At 38.0% G+C, this 18,209-nt stretch overlaps 1 protein-coding gene across 3 annotated transcripts in view; it reads right to left on the reverse strand.

Moving 5' to 3' along the window:
• Window positions 1–4,847: 4,847 nt before the first annotated feature.
• LOC105487892 (glucuronic acid epimerase) overlaps window positions 4,848–18,209 on the reverse strand; it is a 121,442-nt gene continuing 108,080 nt past the window's right edge. For 2 of the 3 annotated variants that reach the window (XM_011751523.3, XM_071101138.1), the window contains exons 4-5: window positions 14,480–14,725; window positions 4,848–7,482 (exon numbers count right to left, since the gene is read on the reverse strand). In XM_011751523.3, the coding sequence (XP_011749825.2) occupies window positions 6,458–7,482; window positions 14,480–14,725 (1,271 nt within the window). In that variant the 3' untranslated portion in view covers window positions 4,848–6,457. Of the gene's footprint in view, window positions 7,483–14,479; window positions 14,726–14,974; window positions 15,392–18,209 lie in introns of those variants that run through there. The other variant, XM_071101140.1, reaches the window with a different exon arrangement.

Below are 18,209 nucleotides of genomic sequence, written 5' to 3' on the forward strand. Positions count from 1 at the left end.
GGTGTTAAAAAGGAAAGATGACAGAATAACAGGCATTAAATTAAGATCATGCATCTTTGCTATGTGTTTGCTTAAAAACAAGACCTCTTCCTCACCCCACTTCAGAGATTTACTTCCTGCTCTAGTCCCCAAAGAGATGAACTCTCTTTACTAGATTTTCTGAACTGAAATGGAGCAGCCATTCTTATCTCAGTGATTTCACTAGGTGCTGACAGAACAGGGCAAAATCCCAGGGAGACACCAGCTCTTCTGACGTTAAGCTTAAGATGCAATGAGCTTTGTGTTGCTTAAGAATATCTTATCTAAACTGAGTATTTAATACCAGTCCACTGCTCTATTTCTGGTCCTTCACAGGACTTTTTTTCTGCCCCTTTTGCTGTTCTCTTTACTACTGCTCTTTGATGGCTTGCTTTGCAGTACTGTCATTTTGTGAAATCCTCCTAGAAAAGGATTAGCAAAATTACACAGTGTTGCTGCTACTTAACATTCAGGAAATGCAGCATACGTATGCAAGTTATCAATCATTCTTACCAGATGGTAAATGTATCTCTTTTCACCAGAAATTGAGCAGCAAACATTCAAATTCATCACCAATACAACATTTACATTCACATCCATTTTCAGTTTGACATCCTTAATGAGCTGGTATAATGAAAATCATTATATATATTGTTGACTATTTGTAAGTTACAATAATGCAGACTTGGGATTAAAAAATTATCATTAAACAAAATCTCACCACTACTTGCACTTTTATATACTCTGCATGCATACTTCCCCACCCCTACCCCAGTACCCCAGAATTCTGCATTTGGAATGAGATAATGAAAATAGCATACAGGTAAGAAGAAGAAAAATATAGAAGTTTATGTTGTTTTTACCACTGCTTATATTTAGTAGTTACCTTTTGTTAGTTTATTACAAACTTTGAGAGTAGAGTTCTCTATTTACTGGATTGTTCCATGAGGCAACTGAAGTCTATGGGGTCAAAGAGTAAATTCTTTTTTTATCGAGACGGAGTCTCACTCTGTCACCCAGGCTGGAGTGCAGTGGCATGATCTCAGCTCATTGCAACCTCTCCCTCCAGGGTTCAAGCGATTCTCCTGGCTCACCCTCCTGAGTAGCTGGGATTATAGGCATGCACCACCACACACCTGTTTTGTATTTTTAGTAGAGATGGGGTTTCACCATGTTGCCCAGGCTGGTCTTGAACTCCTGACCTCAGGTGATCCGCCCACTTCAGCCTCCCAAAGTGCTGGGATTACAAGTGTGAGCCACCACACCTGGCCTGAGTAAATTCTTGATGCTCTAATGGCTGAGCCAGGGAGCTCTGTATTCTGAGTCCCAAGTCTAGATTTCTGCCCAACTAATGTCCCCTTGAGATTTGAGTTTTGTCCTTCAATGATCATCATCAAATTAAATGGCAACACTTTGAGTGGTTGTTACTGACTGACTTGTGTCCCCCTCACCACTCACACGTTAAGTCCTAACTCCCCGGCAACTCAGAATGTGACTGTATTTACAGACAGGCCTTTAAAGAAGTAATTAAGGTAAAATGAGGTCATGAGTGGGCCCCAGACACAGAGAACACAGTTGGAGAGACAACCTTGAGACACAGCAATAAGGCACCATCTGAAAGACATGTGAGAGGTGTTGGAAGAAACCAAACCTACCAACATCTTTTTTTTTTTTTTTTTTTGAGACGGAGTCTCGCTCTGTCGCCCAGGCTGGAGTGCAGTGGCGCGATCTCAGCTCACTGCAAGCTCTGCCTCCCGGGTTCACACCATTCTCCTGCCTCAGCCTCCCGAGTAGCTGGGACTACAGGCGCTGCCACCACGCCCGGCTAGTTTTTTGTATTTTTAGTAGAGACGGGGTTTCACCGTGTTAGCCAGAATGGTCTCGATCTCCTGACCTCGTGATCCACCCGCCTCGGCCTCCCAAAGTGCTGGGATTACAGGCGTGAGCCACCGCGCCCGGCCCTACCAACATCTTAATCTTGGACTTCAAGCCTCCAGAATTGTGAGAAGAATACATTTCTGGTGTAAGCCACCCAGTCTGTGGTATTCATTACAGCAGCTCTAGCAAGCTAATACAATAGGGTCCAGATTGGAGGAAAATGCAGAATTTACACTGTATTTTCCTCTATAATGGAGACATGTTATTAATTAGGGCTCATCTGTTGCAAGTAACAGAAACTAAATCCAGCCAACTTCAGCAAATGTAAGAATTTATCTTAAGGATACAGTAGTATCTCACGGAACCTGAGAGGCATACAGCTGGCCTCAGAAGGGCATTGGATCCAGGGCCTGGAGCATTGTCAAGATTCTGTTTTTTCAACTCTGCTTTTCACTGTGTATCTGCCTTAGTTTTTTAATCCATCCCATTTTGAATTCCTGGCGAAAAGACTGATTGGCCAGCCAGCTTGAGTGAGGGGGATGAGCCCCTCATCTAAGTCATGCCAGAGGAGGCAGGGTCACAAGGCACACAGTGGCCGCCAGAGCCTGTGGCTATGAAGGGAAGGAGCACTCATCAGACTACCAAGTAAGTTCTCTGGAGTATGGAGGGCCCACCCCCTCTCAAGGGCAATGGGGAGATGAACATGAGATGCTCAGTGTGCTAAGGCAGAACAGCCAAAATATTAACAGTTTGGCTACAAGCAGCAAAATCAAAGCAAGAGCAGCTGGAGAGCTCATTCAGCCCAAGACTGCTTGCAACCTTATGGCCATTTCTCAACTGAAGACGGTGGAGAAGGAAAAGCTGCCAAGAATGTTGATTAGTAGCCTGTCAAAATCTGTGCACCCATCAGCTGGAAAAAGTTGATTGGTGATCAATTATAATTCCATTATATAAATGGTGCAGAATGTTCATAATCCAAAAAATACTGTGCAATGAAACATAACATGAAGCCAGACTCTGGTCTCTGGTTTTCTCTGTTTGGGAGGTTAAATCATTATTCTCTGAGAAGGAGGTAAACATTAAATAATGCTAATTGCTCTGAAGAAGCAAGTAAAGAAAATATGTGAGGGACAAACTCTCACATAAATCTAAATAAAAAAATGGTTACCCAGTCTGAATGAGCGTGGGAAAGGCCATCCTCTCACCTGGCATGGGCACCTGTTTTTGCTCAGGTTACTCTCTCCTCGTCTTCCACCTGGACTCCACCCCTGGAACACCAGTTTAGGCTCTGTCTCTTCCCAAACACCTTCCCTGAGCACACAATTTAGCATTTTATTTTTCTTAAAGTGTTTAGTATACACTGTGTTCCCCCTTGTAGGCTAAGGCTCCTTAGGATTAAAGCCCATGTATACTATTTGTTCCCACACATTGTCTGACAGGGCTTGGTATGCCTTTGATGAACTACATTTGTTGTCTTGACTTCTGGTCACGGGTTGAACAGGAAATGGTCAGAAATCTGCTTGCTGGGCTCAAAGAACCTTAGAATAATTTGAGAAGCAAGAGAAATATCCAGGTATATTCTTTTTAAGATAAAAACTTTATTTTACAATTTTATAAAGCGGCTTTACATTAAGCACAAACAATCCATTTACTTTGTATAGAAACAAAATACCTTTCCATCTGCAAAAAATCAAGTTTTGCTGTATATAAAACTAACATGTGCACATTGTGCTTAAACTGCAAAGTCTGTACAGCTTTACAAAGGACTACCCTTCAGAAGGGCATCCTGTAAACACATTATTGCATATTTAACACATGGTATATAACCCACATGTACAGTGGAAGAGAAACAAGAAAAGCAACCACAAGGAGGATGAAAATAGCAGCTTTCAGTGAGAGTCTGCACTGAGAAAGGAAAAGTAGCCACGTCTGGAGAGTTGTGCTTGTGTCATTTTTGCATTTGCTTCTGTGCACTGGATGGTTCTTGGATGAAGCTTTTATGTACAGTAACTCCTAAAAGGTCAAACTTGACCTTCATCCAGAAACTTTTGGCTGGTTTTACAAATGAAGTAGCAATAGATGTAACATCAAAGTGAACTCAAGATAAGTGGAAAAACAAAAACAAAACAGAACAAACAAAAACAAACATAATACCTATAATCTTAAAGCAAAGAAAAATTTAAAGAAACAAAATAATAAAATTTAAAAATACCCTCCCCATTCTAAGCTCAGAATAAGTAAACATTTTACATAATTTAAAACCCTAGAAAATTCTGTAGCTCTTTAGAGGCAAAAATGCAATGGATAGTGTAGGGCAGTGTTCCTCCCCGTATGCCCCCAGCTCCCCTGCGTCAGAATCACCTGAATGCTCATTACAAATGCAGACTATCAGACTTCACAGGCAGATTTACTGACTCTGGGATCTGCATTTCAATAAGCGCCCAAGTGATGCTGAGGCATTTTAAAGTTTGAGAACCACTGGTCTGTACTGACAATGCTGCTATAGGCTCAACTCCTCCTCTTAGCAAATTCTGGCATCACAAGACAAATCGAGTTGCTGTTGCAATGTGGAAGGCAGTGTAAAACCAACAGCAAGGAAATCACAACGCTATTTCTAGATCAAAAAGTCTTTCCTTCTTCAGTGGAAAAGGACAGCCACATTGTTAAGGCACGGTATTTGTCACAGAAGCAGTACCATACTGTTATCATCGAGTCTCATAATCTGAAGACCAGTATGCAAACACAGCAGACGTATGAACCATTCTTAATAATAACAAATATGGGGAAGTAAGAAAGGTTCCCAGATTGGAGAAAGTTTATTTTGCACATCGGCACTGGGAATAAAAATTAGGGGAGACCAGATATTCTTGTTGAGACATCTAACATATATGAAATGCAAAGATCAAAAGCTAGGGGTAAGCCTAATAACTCAAGTGTTTTTATTGTGAGCAAAATTAAGAAGAGTGTGGTCACATCAATTGGGAGTTCAAGCTTACTTTTCTATGGTCAGTTTAATGTCTTCAGTGCAGATCTGTATCTTCTTTGCTTCTGCCCTCTTTGATGCTAACATATATATATATATATGTTTTCCAGTTTCTAAGTAGTGCTTGGTAGTTTGAATTCAATTAAAATATAGTGTGTAAGCAGGTAACCTACCTGGCTCCTAAATGTGCACTTGATACAGGTCACAGATAAATGCATTGTGTTTGTCAGACTCGGTCCCCTGAAAGTGTAGGGTATCATATTTTCAAACTCTATAAGATATACTATTGATTTAGTGTACTGTCACAGCAAAATCAACATCCCTCGGTTTTATTTAATGCCTGAAGCCCTATAGCAGACACTGCCCATTGTATGGGGGCTCTGAAATCTATTTATGTGCGGTATAGGAGAATATATATACCTAAATAAAGATCTGATTACACATAAATGCAGTAACATCTCTTCTATCTAATAGCTAGAATAACCTAAAATTAAATAAAAAAAAAACCAATGATGCACAGACTCACTAGTTTGGGAAGCTGATGATCAAGAATGATCTTGGTAGGAAAAAAAAAACTTTGCTATGATTCTTGTATGTAGTATTTGATCTAATATTTTTATTTAAAGGGGGAAAAATCCTAAAAAAATAAAATATGGTGGTGGCCTTAAAGCTACTAGCTCCTTTCCAAATTTAGATTTGTAATAAGTTTCCGAAATAATGTCCCAAAAATATCTCTCTCAAAATATACAAAACTCCAAGGTATAGTCTGAAATAAAATACAAAATTCTAGATAGTGACAAAAAGAAACTGTCCCAATGGGGGTTGGGGAGGGATACACTGATTATCAAACTTTTACTGATTGTAGATCAAGTTTCAAAACAGAAACATTTTTGTAATTTCTTGTGCAGTCAACAGGTTTCATTTTAGTTGTGCTTACATTATATAACTGTGAAGCCTGAACACTGGTTGTGTTTTTAATTTACACATTTCAAGAAAACCATAATTAAATATTCACCATATACAACAAATTGAACAAATGCAACAAATACTCATTTGCTCCCAAGAAATTAATCTATAGAAATGAAACATCTTTTTAAAAAGTTGAACACAGTCTGCTATCCAGGCTACAAGTACATATTTACTGTATTACAGCACATTATTTTTTTAAAGTCTGCTTTCAACATAAATATAAATAATCACATTTTAAAAGAGCTCCATACTAAGTTTTCAGGTAAGTGCTAGACAGTTGGCCAGTAGCAACTACTTACCATTATCTTTCTCACAAAGAGTGACTAGACTATCTGCGAAACTGTATAGGGTGATGGGCAAGGCAAAGTGAAACATCTTTGTTCAGCCCATTGATTAAACACTGTGTTCTAAATGCCACCTACATGTCTAAATACCCAACCCATGGAATGCAATTATTTTAGAAGGCTGGTTTTAAGGATCACTTATCACTTTGATAGAATCCACAAAAACCTAGTACATAACCTTTTAAAATGTGCCTATGCTCTCCTGAGACAGAGCCTGTAGTTTCTGTGTACGGCAGAGGCTGAAGTATAATTTTGGTTGTGAGCTCTAGTTGTGCTTTGCCCTGCTGCCTTTAAGGTAGCTTTTCCACCTCTTGACAAATTCTTTGAAGATCGGGGACTCATCAATGGTACTGAGTAGCTGCAACTGATTGATGTGGGTGGTATGATAGTCCCAGCGAGCCAGGTTAGGAGCGATGCCAAGCATGAAGTGACGGAGGTCATAGATGGTTCCTGAGCCAGTGTCATACAAGGGCAGCATGGCTTTAAGAGATTCCATGCCACGCTCATACAAGGACCTTGCTTCTTTTCCGAGTTTTTCCCCTGCAGTTTCTTTTAAGTCATACAGCCCAATTAAAGAATACATAAAGCCATTTAAAACAAAAGAGCTAGGTGTGGTTGGATATTCTTCATACCAGTCATGTTTATTCATAAACACAGCTTTAACTCCATGCTGCTCAGACAGAAACTTATAAGGGGCTGTTGCCCTTAAAGCTGAATTGAGGAATATATGGTCTTTTGTTAACAGATAGGCCCTGACTAATGTAGAAATGGCTTGCCCTTGCGCCATGGCAGAATACCATCCTGGCTCTAAAGACTTGAACCCTTCCCCTAACTTACGGGTCACCATAATTGGCCAGCCACCTTTCTCATCCTGGTTCCTTACTAGCCAATCACTAGCAGCAAAAAATGCAGCCATGTGGGCTGTGGTAGAGATGGTAATGTTGTCGAGGAATCCCTTACCTTTTGCAATCAACCTAACCACCTTCTTGGGCATTATTTTGGTTGGCTTGACAGCTTTTGTGTTTGAAAGACCCACTCCTTTCCTGAGGTCAGTGACCAGGTCCCTGGTAACTGTGCTCCATGAAGTTCTGGGCCCAATGCCATAGTATATATCTCTTTCTTTAAAAGCAATTAGCTGAGCATTTGAGACATAATGTATAGTGAAGAGCTGATTCTTTTCTGTGGTCTCTAGAACCACGGACACGCTTCCATTTGTCAAGAACTTGAGGTCGAATGAAATAATAAAATCTTTCGTGTTTCCCAGTTGCAAGGATACACCTTCACTGGTTTCTGCAGGGGAGAATATACCAACAGACTGGTTAGAAGAAAAGCACTTTTGTATTTGAAATCAAATTGCAATTCATCCTTGAAAACCCTGACCACACAAAATTAACCCTTAAATATTTTCAGTATCAGATCATTTGTAATTTTATTTTTTACTAAATTAACCAAAAACAAATGAAAGAATTGGTGAGTTCATGATGGCTTGTGAGCATCAGATCAAAGCTCTTACCTTTTGCCCTGTCTAGTTTATAGTAGAGGATTAAGAGTAAATGGCTAAGGTACTGTAGATCAAAACTGCCTTTTCTAAATCTAATACTAGCTGATCAGTAAAATCAATGACTATTCTAGTATACCTATTCTGCAAACAGGAAAAAAAGAAAAAGCCAAAAGCTGGCTCAGCACATAATATTGCAAGAAAGAAGCTAGAAGAAATGGTTATTATACATGAATTTTAAATTATTTAGCATTTAATATGTACTTACTATGTTCTAAGGGCTTTACATCTATTTACTCATTTAATCCCCTGAATAATTACAAGGGTAGGTGCTATTACTGTTCCTACTTTATGGATGAGGAGCTGAGACACAAGGAAGTAACTTGCCCAAGGTACAAGACTTGAACCCGGGTTGCCTGGTCTCGCTCCACAACACATTATTAATTTGATTTCGAAAATGATAGATTTGCTTTCACATACTTGCTAGAAGTGCTAACAAAATTTCTGGAAATTAAGCAATGGGCTCACGTATACAACAAAAAGTGAGAGAATGGTGGAGTGGGCAGGGTAAAGCACAGGCTTTGGAGTTTAAAAACCTCAGATTTGAATTTTTGTTCAACCACTAGCTTTGAGAAGTCTGGCAAGATGCAGTTTCTTTGAGCCTCAGTTTCTTCACATGTTAAATAGAGATAATATTACTTTGCAGGGTAATTGTGAGGATTTTTAAAAAGACAATGGAGTAGAATATAGTAATAAATGATGGTTATTATTCCAAAGCCACTGGCTTCAGAGGCTAAAAAAATAGTTAAAGCTGTTTTATCTGACAAATTATTAAAGAGCAAATTTCTCTTGAATATTTATAGTTATTAATGATGGTTAATTCCCAGAAAGATGACTTTTTGAATACTGCTGATTTAGATCTACCAAGAAACTGAGCATATTAAAATAGCAGCAGCAGCAGCAAGAATAAGAACAACAAAAATATATGTAGTACAAATTTAAAAATATTAAAGGAAAATCTTAATATCTTGATCTTTCCACAGCTTAAATGTCCAAAATGCATTCACATGTATTATCTCATTTGATACCTAATCTTCTGAAGCTGGTAGGGCAGGAATTATATTACATCTCCATTTTAGAGGTGAAGATATGTAGACTTTGCAAGGTTAAATGGTTTGCCCAATGCCAAAAGCTAATTAGTGGTAGAGCAGTGACTAGAATCCAGGTTTCCTGGACTCAGGTTCAGACTGTGAAAAAGACAAATGATATTGGAGATGGTATTCTTATAAGAATATTCAATAGAAAGCTTCTCTTAGACACAGCCATAGAAGCAGATCTCTGCTTTGCAGAATCCTTGAAAAAATCTTTAGTGTGTCACCAGGAGCAAAGATCAGAAATGTAAACTGGGCTGGGCACAACTGGTCACACTCAGCAGTTTGGGAGGCCAAGGCAGAAGGACTGCTTGAAGTGAGGAGCTTGAGACCAGTCTGGCCAAGAAAGCAAAACCCTAACTCTACAAAAAATACAATAAAATAGCCAAGTGCAGTGGCATGTGTCTATAGTCCTAGGTACTTGGGAGGCTAAGGTGGGAGGATTGCTTGAGCCCAGGAGTTTGAGGCTGAAGTGAGCTATGATCACACCACTCTCATTCTGGGTGACAGAACAAGACTCTGTCTCTTAAAAAAAAAAGAAAAAGGGAAAAATAAATGTGAACTGATGATAGTGTATACTTGGAGGGCATCAGTATCTTGAATTGATCATTTAACTCTTGTAACACTGGACTCTAGCAGTATGGTTATATTTGGCCCAAGGCTCTTAATTACTTCATTGGATGGAACAGACAATTCTGAAAGTTGTATCAAGAATGAGAACATCCTCATAGACTTATGCATCAAACAATGCTCTGAGTAACTTAACAGAAAAAATGATGTCAGAAGTAAACTTCTAATACAGTAAAAAATCCATTTTATCTGGCAAAATGTCAACATGTACTCTCTCTCTTAACTAGCATTTTTCTGCATCTATAGTAAAATGGGATCTGAAGTTCAGGACAATGTCCCTGAAACATTGTAGAATTCTGAATTGACTTATGAACCACTCAAGATTAAATTATATTCAGTGGAGCAGACTATCTTGAGTGCTACTTATTTTTTCATTCTCATCAGATGGGATTATTAACTATGACATCTATTCTGGCCAAAGTGGATAACAATGACCCATCTTTAGAAGTCCAAGTGTGAAGAAGCTGGAAGAGTACCCATTTTCTCCCAGAATTTCAGAAGCTGAAAAGAGTACCCATTTCCTCCCAGAATTTCAATTTTATTTACACAAATGTAATGAAATGACATGGTTTAATCAGTCACCTTATGTCTTCATATGACAAACCAGTCCAAAGAACTCAGTAATGAACAATGTCAAGGGATGTAATCTTTTAAAAAGCCAATGTATTAATTTCCCGAAGACTGTAACACCAGCAGAGGGGGTTACTGAGTCATCCAGGAGAAGTGACAGAAGTCACAATCCTCAAATTAACCAACCAACAATTATAATCTTCACAACAATCTTACAAATCGTTTAATTCCCATTTTATAGATACACAGAGGAGGTTAAATAACCTCCTGGCATCATTCAGGAGGATCTGAATGGGAGCAAATGGGATGGTGGCCACCAGTTTGGCAATGTACCAGGTAAGGTTCTGAGCTCTACTGGAAGTACTAGGCTATCTGAAGATTCCTCCTTCAAATCTAATAGAAAGTTTTGTTTTTTTATTGTTTGAAGCCCATGACCCATCCTCTCCTGACCAGTTATTCCCAGGAGTTACCGTAACTGTTTATTTTTGGTATATGTGACACATATACATGCACTTTAGGCAATAAAGGATGATCAACATTTAAGAATACTTTTGACATTGGTCTTAGCAATGATTGTTTAGATTTGACATCAAATGTACAAGCAAAAGGGGCACAAGCAAACAAGTGGGACGACATCAAACTGAAAAGCTTTTGCACAGCAAGGGAAACAATCAACAAAATGAAAAGCAACCTATAGAACAGGAGAGAATAGGTACAAGCATATATCTTATAAGAGGCTAATATCCAAAATCTATCAGGAACTTATATAAATAGCAAAAAAAAAAAATCTGATTAAAAAATAAGCAAATGATCTGAATAGGCACTTTTTCAAAGAAGATATATGAGTGGCCAAAAGGTATATTAAAAAGGTGCTCAACATCATTAATCACCAAGGAAATAAATGCAAAGCAAAACCACAATGATATATCATCACCTTACACCTGTTGGGATGACTATCATCAAAAAGGGAAGAGATAAGAAGTACTGGTGACGATGTGGAGAAAGGGGAACCCTTGTGCACTTTGGGTGGGAAAGTAAATTGGCATAGTCATTAGGAAACAGAATGGAGGTTCCTCAAAAAATCAAAAATAGAACTACCAATGATCCATCAATCCCACTTCCTGGTATATACTCCAAGGAAATGAAATCAATTATCTCAAAAAGAGAGATATCTGTACTCCTGTGTTCTTTGCAGCATTATTCACAATAGCCAAGGCATGGGAGCAACCTAAGTGTCTAGTATGGATAAACAAAGAAAACATGGTGTATATGTGTGTGTGTGCATACACACACATACATATAGAATAGAATATTAGCCATAACAAAGAAGGAAATCCTGCCATTTGTGACCACATAGATGAACCCTGAAGGCATTATGCTACGTGTGACAAGTCAGAGAAAGATACTGTATGATCTCACTTATATGTGGACCCCCAAACAAATGAACTCACAGGAAAGTAGAATGGTGGTTGTTGGGCTGGGGGGTGGGAAAAATGGGGAGATGTTGATCAAAGGGTACAAACTTCAGATATAAGACGAATAAGTTCTAGGGGTCTAATGTACAGCATGGTGACTACAGTTTACTGTACTGTATGCCTGAAATGTGCTAAAATATCTCTTAAATGTTCTCACCACCACCACACAAAGAAAGGTAACTATGAGGTGATGGATGTGTTAACTAATTTAATTATGGTAATCATTTCACAATATCTGTGTATATCAAGGCATCACATTGTATACGTTTGCCAGTTATACCTCAATAAAGCTGGGGAAAAAAAGAAGAGCCTTTAAATCACTGTTTCATATCCAACAAAAACTGTTATCAATCCATTCATTTAATCAACAGATTGACTATGTAGCATGAGCAGAGGCCCTACTCAAAATCTTGAGAAACACCGAGAGAAAGAAGAATCAGGCAGAAGAAGAGAAGCTCCCAAGAAGCCTGAGCAAGAATGGCTACAGAGATAGGAAAAAGTGAGGTCATGGAAATCAAATGAAAAGTGTGCTTGAGGAAAGGGAAAGCTAATTTAATTTGATAGAGTAGGACAGGCCTAAAGTTTCAATTCATTCAATTTTAAAATTAGAAAAAGGAAAACATTACTCAACAAATAAGCAAATAAACAACAAAAATATGCTGCAGAACCTATTATATGACTCTTTACCCATATTTGATTTTATCCCCTTTCAGAAAAAAAATTCAAGGCCAAGAAAGAGAAAAAAAAAGGCCAACAGCATTCAGCTTGTGGTCCTCCAGGATCTCACCTCACTTGGGCCTATGCTTTTATGGGACTAGAAGTGTTTCAGATTTTGGAATATTTACATATACATAAATATCCTGGGGATGGGACTGAAGTCTAAACACAAAATTCTTTTATATTTGCTTTTATGCAAAATGCTTTTATGTACAAGTTCCAATTTCCTCTTAATGGTGATTCTCTGAATTTATCTCCCATGAGGTCTATATCCTCTAAAAACTCTCCTTTCTCATACCTATGCTTCAATAAAATAGTCTCACCTCTTTGATTCCCTTCCTCCACTCTGTTCTGAGCAGTAACTCCCACGTATCTCCAACTCACCTTCTCTCATACTCTTATAGTATGCAACTGGAGGTGCAGCATCCTTAGTTCAAAACTCCGAAATCTGAAATGCTCCAAAATCCAAAACTTTTTGAATGCTAACATGATGCCACAAGTGGAAAATTCCACATCTTCCCTCATGATGGGTGGCATATATTATTAAAAATATTATAAGAAGTTACCCTCAGGCTATGTGTATAGCATATGAAATATAAAAGAATTTTGTGTTTAGACTTCAGTCCCATCCTCAGGATATTTATGTATATGTAAATATTCCAAAATCTGAAACACTTCTAGTCCCAAGCATTTCAGATAAGGGATACTCAACCTGTACATGCACACACAGAATTCCATTCCCAGCTAGCACGCTTCCACCAACAGGGAGTTCCAACTTAGAATAGCTGTGTCCCACTCACAGACTGGCTGTTAGAGACAGAGTTCTCTCCTCTATATGCTTAAAATCATCTTAGGAAGTAGTTTTATCTCCAGCTACTGGCTACAGAATGAGGGGCTAAGGTGAAGATCCCTCACTTAAGATGTGGGAACCTATCTTTTGTATTACTCAGAGCACCCAAAAGTGCACAATGAAATCTGTTGCTCTAAACAGGACAGAGTTCAAAAGACTGTCCTAGAAAACCTTCTAAACACTCAAGGAGATCAAGGTGAGGGCTGCTGATTCCACCCTAATCCAGACAACCATTATTAACTGGTACAAAAATAAGTTTCTTGAGTGCACCCAAAAGTTCTTTTGCATAGTCTAATCATTTCCTGTTGCAATAACCTCTTAGGTATCACAACCTAAATATTCTTAAACATTCAGTTGTACTTTCTCATTCAGCCAAACCTGCTGTTTACAATAAGCAAAGATGCTCTGTGTACCAGAATATCACAGAGTGCCATGGGAAAAAAGGAGTTCTAGTCACAGAACAAAAATTAAAGGTCATCTATTATTTGCACTGCATTCAGTACTCATAAATTCATTACTTAAGGCTATCTAGAATGAGTAGGTTTGTATTGTGGCTTTCAGTGTCTATAAATTACACAGTCATCAATGAAGAAGAAGAAGAGAATACAGAAGAGGTCTTATAACCTTTCCTCTCTTTTCATTTACCAACGGCAAGATTGGTGGGAGGGTGGAATAAGTTCTGTACTTGACAACATTCCCCCATAGAGAATTAGCCTGAGGTGCTAAAATTATTTCATTGTCTTCTTAAGTAATGGACTCATTAATTCTCATTGATATTGATTAGTGCAGGAAAATGCATTAGATTCTAATTAATGAGACTGTCTTAGTAAAAGGGGAAATGCTGCATAAAGTTAATTTGATTTTGTAAATTATTTTATTAATGAAAATGGCTTTACATGAAGTTTGAGATAATCTACTACATTAACAAATTCCAATATGGGAAACAGGCCTCTTTGGTAATGCTATATTATCCTGAAAAAATTAAAAGCTATTGGCAAAGGGTAGGCAAAGGAAAGGATGGCTATCTCCTTAAAACCATTCTATTTACTGCAAAAGTTTAAAAATTAAACTATACTGTACTGAAATACTAAATGGAGGAACTTCTTTCCTATTGGATATAGACCCCTGGAGGCAGGTATACACTGTGCAGTAACCCGGACCTTACCATTCAATCTATGGCTTGGCTCTTTACATAGTAAATATTCCTTTTTATAACCTTGACTTTTTAGCTCTATCTTTTTTAGAGATTTCACTGGGGTGACACCATTTGTTGCTTTATATATGTAACATAAAGGGTCTGCTTATGTGTTTTTTAAACCATATTAAAATTTTAAGGGAATATCAGGGTCCCATAAACCAACATAAAATTAGCAGGCACATATAACACATAACTTACCTGGTGCAATAAACTGTTTGACATTGGTGAATCTAGACTTATCAGCCACATTAGCCATAAAGCAGCCCTTTGGCACAGTCCAGTCATTAGGCTTGTTGTTTTTGTCTCTGTCTTCTGCTGTTTCATATACCTCTATGTGAGGAGGTTTCTCAGTTAGATTCTTGCTGTAATGACTTAACCCATACTGTGCAATCTGGATTGGATAGAAATAGCCTTGAGGTCCCCATTGTGTAGATAATGGCACACCTATAAAATAGAGAAACAAAATGAATAATCATATCAAGACATTTACAAGCCTATTCCTAATACCACTCCTCACTGATTTACTTCTGGGGAATCTTACAGGATTATCAGGAAGTTGTGGGCTTCCTCATAATACTGTTCTCATACTGACCAGATCTAGTACCAAATTAACCAGATGTGAAAAACAAAAATTAAGTATTCTTTCACTCTCATTCATTATTTGTTAACAAATAGTGCAATGCTACAAATTACCTTTTAAGGACTTGTTTTTTATGTGTGTTACTCTTGCTCATGGCTATAGATGTCACGTTTCATAATCCTGTTTCATACATTCGAATTCTGCACAATTTAGATGCATATAGTTAATGTCACCACAGTTCTATTTTCAATATTAATCCTGAAATTTTCTTAAACATTTATACTTATCAAGTTACTACATACTCATCTTTCCCTCCAATGTCAAAGTGTGGTCTACTAATTAGGTATGTCATCTGATGGTTAATGTATTTGCTTAAAAAGCCGGTTGTGGCTGGGCACGGTAGCTCACGCCTGTAATCCTAGCACTTTGGGAGGCTGAGATGGGTGGATTGCCTGAGCTCAGGAGTTTTAGACCAGCTTGGGCAACACGGTGAAACCCCATCTCTACTAAAATACAAAAAGTTAGCTGGGAGTGGTGGCGGGTGCCTGTAATCCCAGCTACTTGGGAGGCTGAGACAGGAGAATCGCTTGAACCCAGGACTCGGGGGTTGCAGTGAGCCAAAGTGGCACCACTGCACTCCAGCCTGGATGATGGAGCAAGACTCTGTCTCAAAAAAAAAAAAAAAAAAAAAAGCCAGCTGTGACTTGGCAATTTAAAATATAAACAGCTTGAAATCCTTTTTCATATCTTTCCTATTAAAATGTAATTCTTAAGAAGTGTTTTTTAAAACACGAATTTCGTTTGTATATTTCACCACAGATTCTTGAAATAATTCATTAATGGATTACCTTTTGTAAGGTTCTAAGCACAACTTTTAAATGTTTGGTATTAGTGTTTATCTTAGTAATTTCTTTTTTTTTTTCTTTTTTTTTTTTTTTGAGACGGAGTCTTGCTCTGTCGCCCAGGCTAGAGTGCAGTGGCCAGATCTCAGCTCACTGCAAGCTCCGCCTCCCAGGTTTACGCCACTCTCCTGCCTCAGCCTCCCGAGTAGCTGCAACTACAGGCGCCCACCACCTCGCCCGGCTAGTTTTTTGTATTTTTTAGTGCAGACAGGGTTTCACTGTGTTAGCCAGGATGTTCTCGATCTCCTGACCTCGTGATCCGCCTGCCTCGACCTACCAAAGTGCTGGGATTACAGGCTTGAGCCACTGCGCCTGGCCATATCTTAGTAATTTCTTACATAGGAGCTACAAATCCTACATTTATATAATATTGTATTGCTGAATCACGTATGTATTGAGAGATAAACTACTATCTGTAGTTCTAAAATTAATAAGAATCTGATGACCACAGCAGAGACTGGGAATCTACAGAATTTTAAGTGTTTTGTTGTATATTCAAAACAATGTTTATGGAATTAGGTAGGCTACAGATAAGCTTTTTAACATTTGTATCTTTCCTCCAAGAGGGGGATCCTCTCTGTAATTAAAATAAAAGGTAGTTTATACAACCTCATTAAAGATGACTGGTGACTACAATAATGTGCAACTAGCACAAGAACTGAGACTGATCAATGAAACCAAACAGCAGCCCAGAAACTCATTCTAGTACTCCTAAATTTAGTGTAATGACGAATATTCCATCAAAATCAGTGGGAAAAGAGATGATTCAATACATATTGGGGAAAAACGTTTAAAATTAGGCTGTGACTTTGTACCATTTGCCAAAATATAAATCAATTTAGCAGAACTAAAGAAGTTAAATGTAAAAAAATGAAACCATAAAACTGTCAGAGAAATTAAAAGTGAAAAGCTGATCATAATGTGGTATGGCAAGTGCCTTTCTAAGCATAAAACGAAGAGGCACAAAGATCCAAAAAAACCCCATAAGTTCAATAAATGGAACTAAAAACTTCTAAAACCAACAAATCATATGTAAAATGAAAAGACAACCAAATTGAAGAAATATCTTTAACATATACATGAGTATTGCTACCCTTACTACATAAGTTCACACAAATACATTTTTTAAAAACTCCACTTACCACATGAGAAAAAGGGGTAAAGAACATGAAAATATGGCAAAAAGTATAAGAAAAAGATATCTGACCTCACTAGTTGTTAAAGAGAGAAAATTATAATATCCCTTTGTAACCAACAGACAGAAAAACAATGTTCCATGATGGCAAGAGTTGGGTGAAAATGACACCCTCATACTCTGCTACTGGAAGTAGGAGCAAGTTCCACCTTTCTGGAAAACGGCTGGCAAAAGAGTACAAAGGTTTGGCAGGTTATCTGACATTGCAGTTAATTATATTCTCAGAATAGGAATACACTACAATGAGAATAAAATTAAAATAGCAAATAAAAATTAACAATGAAAATCTGCAACATTTATAATAGCAAAGAAATGGAAATGTAGTTACCCTTTGTGCTACCAAATACAAGATTTCATTCACTCGATCTTAATTTATTATACATTTAAAAATAACTAAAAGAATATTACTGGATTGTTTGTAACACAAATAAAGGATAAATGTTTGAGGTGATGGATATGCCATTAACCTTGATGTGATTATTATTATACATTGCATGCCTATATAAAAATATCTAATATACCCCATAAATACATACACCTACTATGTACCCACAAAAATTAAAAATAAAACATTAATTAAAAAACATAAGGGCCGGGCGTGGTGGCTCATGCCTGTAATCCCAGCACTTTGGGAGGCCGAGGCAGGCGGATCACGAGGTCAGGAGATAGAGACCATCCTGGCTAACACGGTGAAATCCTGTCTCTACTAAAAATACAAAAAATTAGCTCAGCATGGTAGCAGGCGCCTGTAGTCCCAGCTACTTGGGAGGCTGAGGCAGGAGAACGGCGTGAACCCAGGAGGCGGAGCTTGCAGTGAGCCGAGATCGCGCCACTGCATTCCAGCCTGGGCAACAGACCGAGACTCCATCTCAAAAAAAAAAAGAACCATAAAAAACCTGGGAATGACCTAAGTGTACAACTAAAGAGCAGGGTCTCATACATTACATATATCATGGCATGTCTTGACTACAAATACTAGTTATTAAAATGTTCAATAAATATTCAGTGAGAGGAAATAGTCATGTTAAGTAGAAAATACCAGAATAAAAACTGACCATACAGTATGATCTGAATTTTTTTAAAAGATGCATTTCTAGTATGCAGCCATAAAAAGAAAGAAATCACGTTCTTTGTAGAAATATGGACGGAGCTAGGGGCCATTATCCTTAGCAAACCAATGCAGGAACAGAAAACTAAATACTGTGTGGTTCTCACTTCTAAGTGGGAGCTAAATGATGAAAGCACATGGAC

Source organism: Macaca nemestrina, chromosome 7 (assembly GCF_043159975.1).
Source record: "Macaca nemestrina isolate mMacNem1 chromosome 7, mMacNem.hap1, whole genome shotgun sequence".
NCBI lineage: Eukaryota > Metazoa > Chordata > Mammalia > Primates > Cercopithecidae > Macaca > Macaca nemestrina.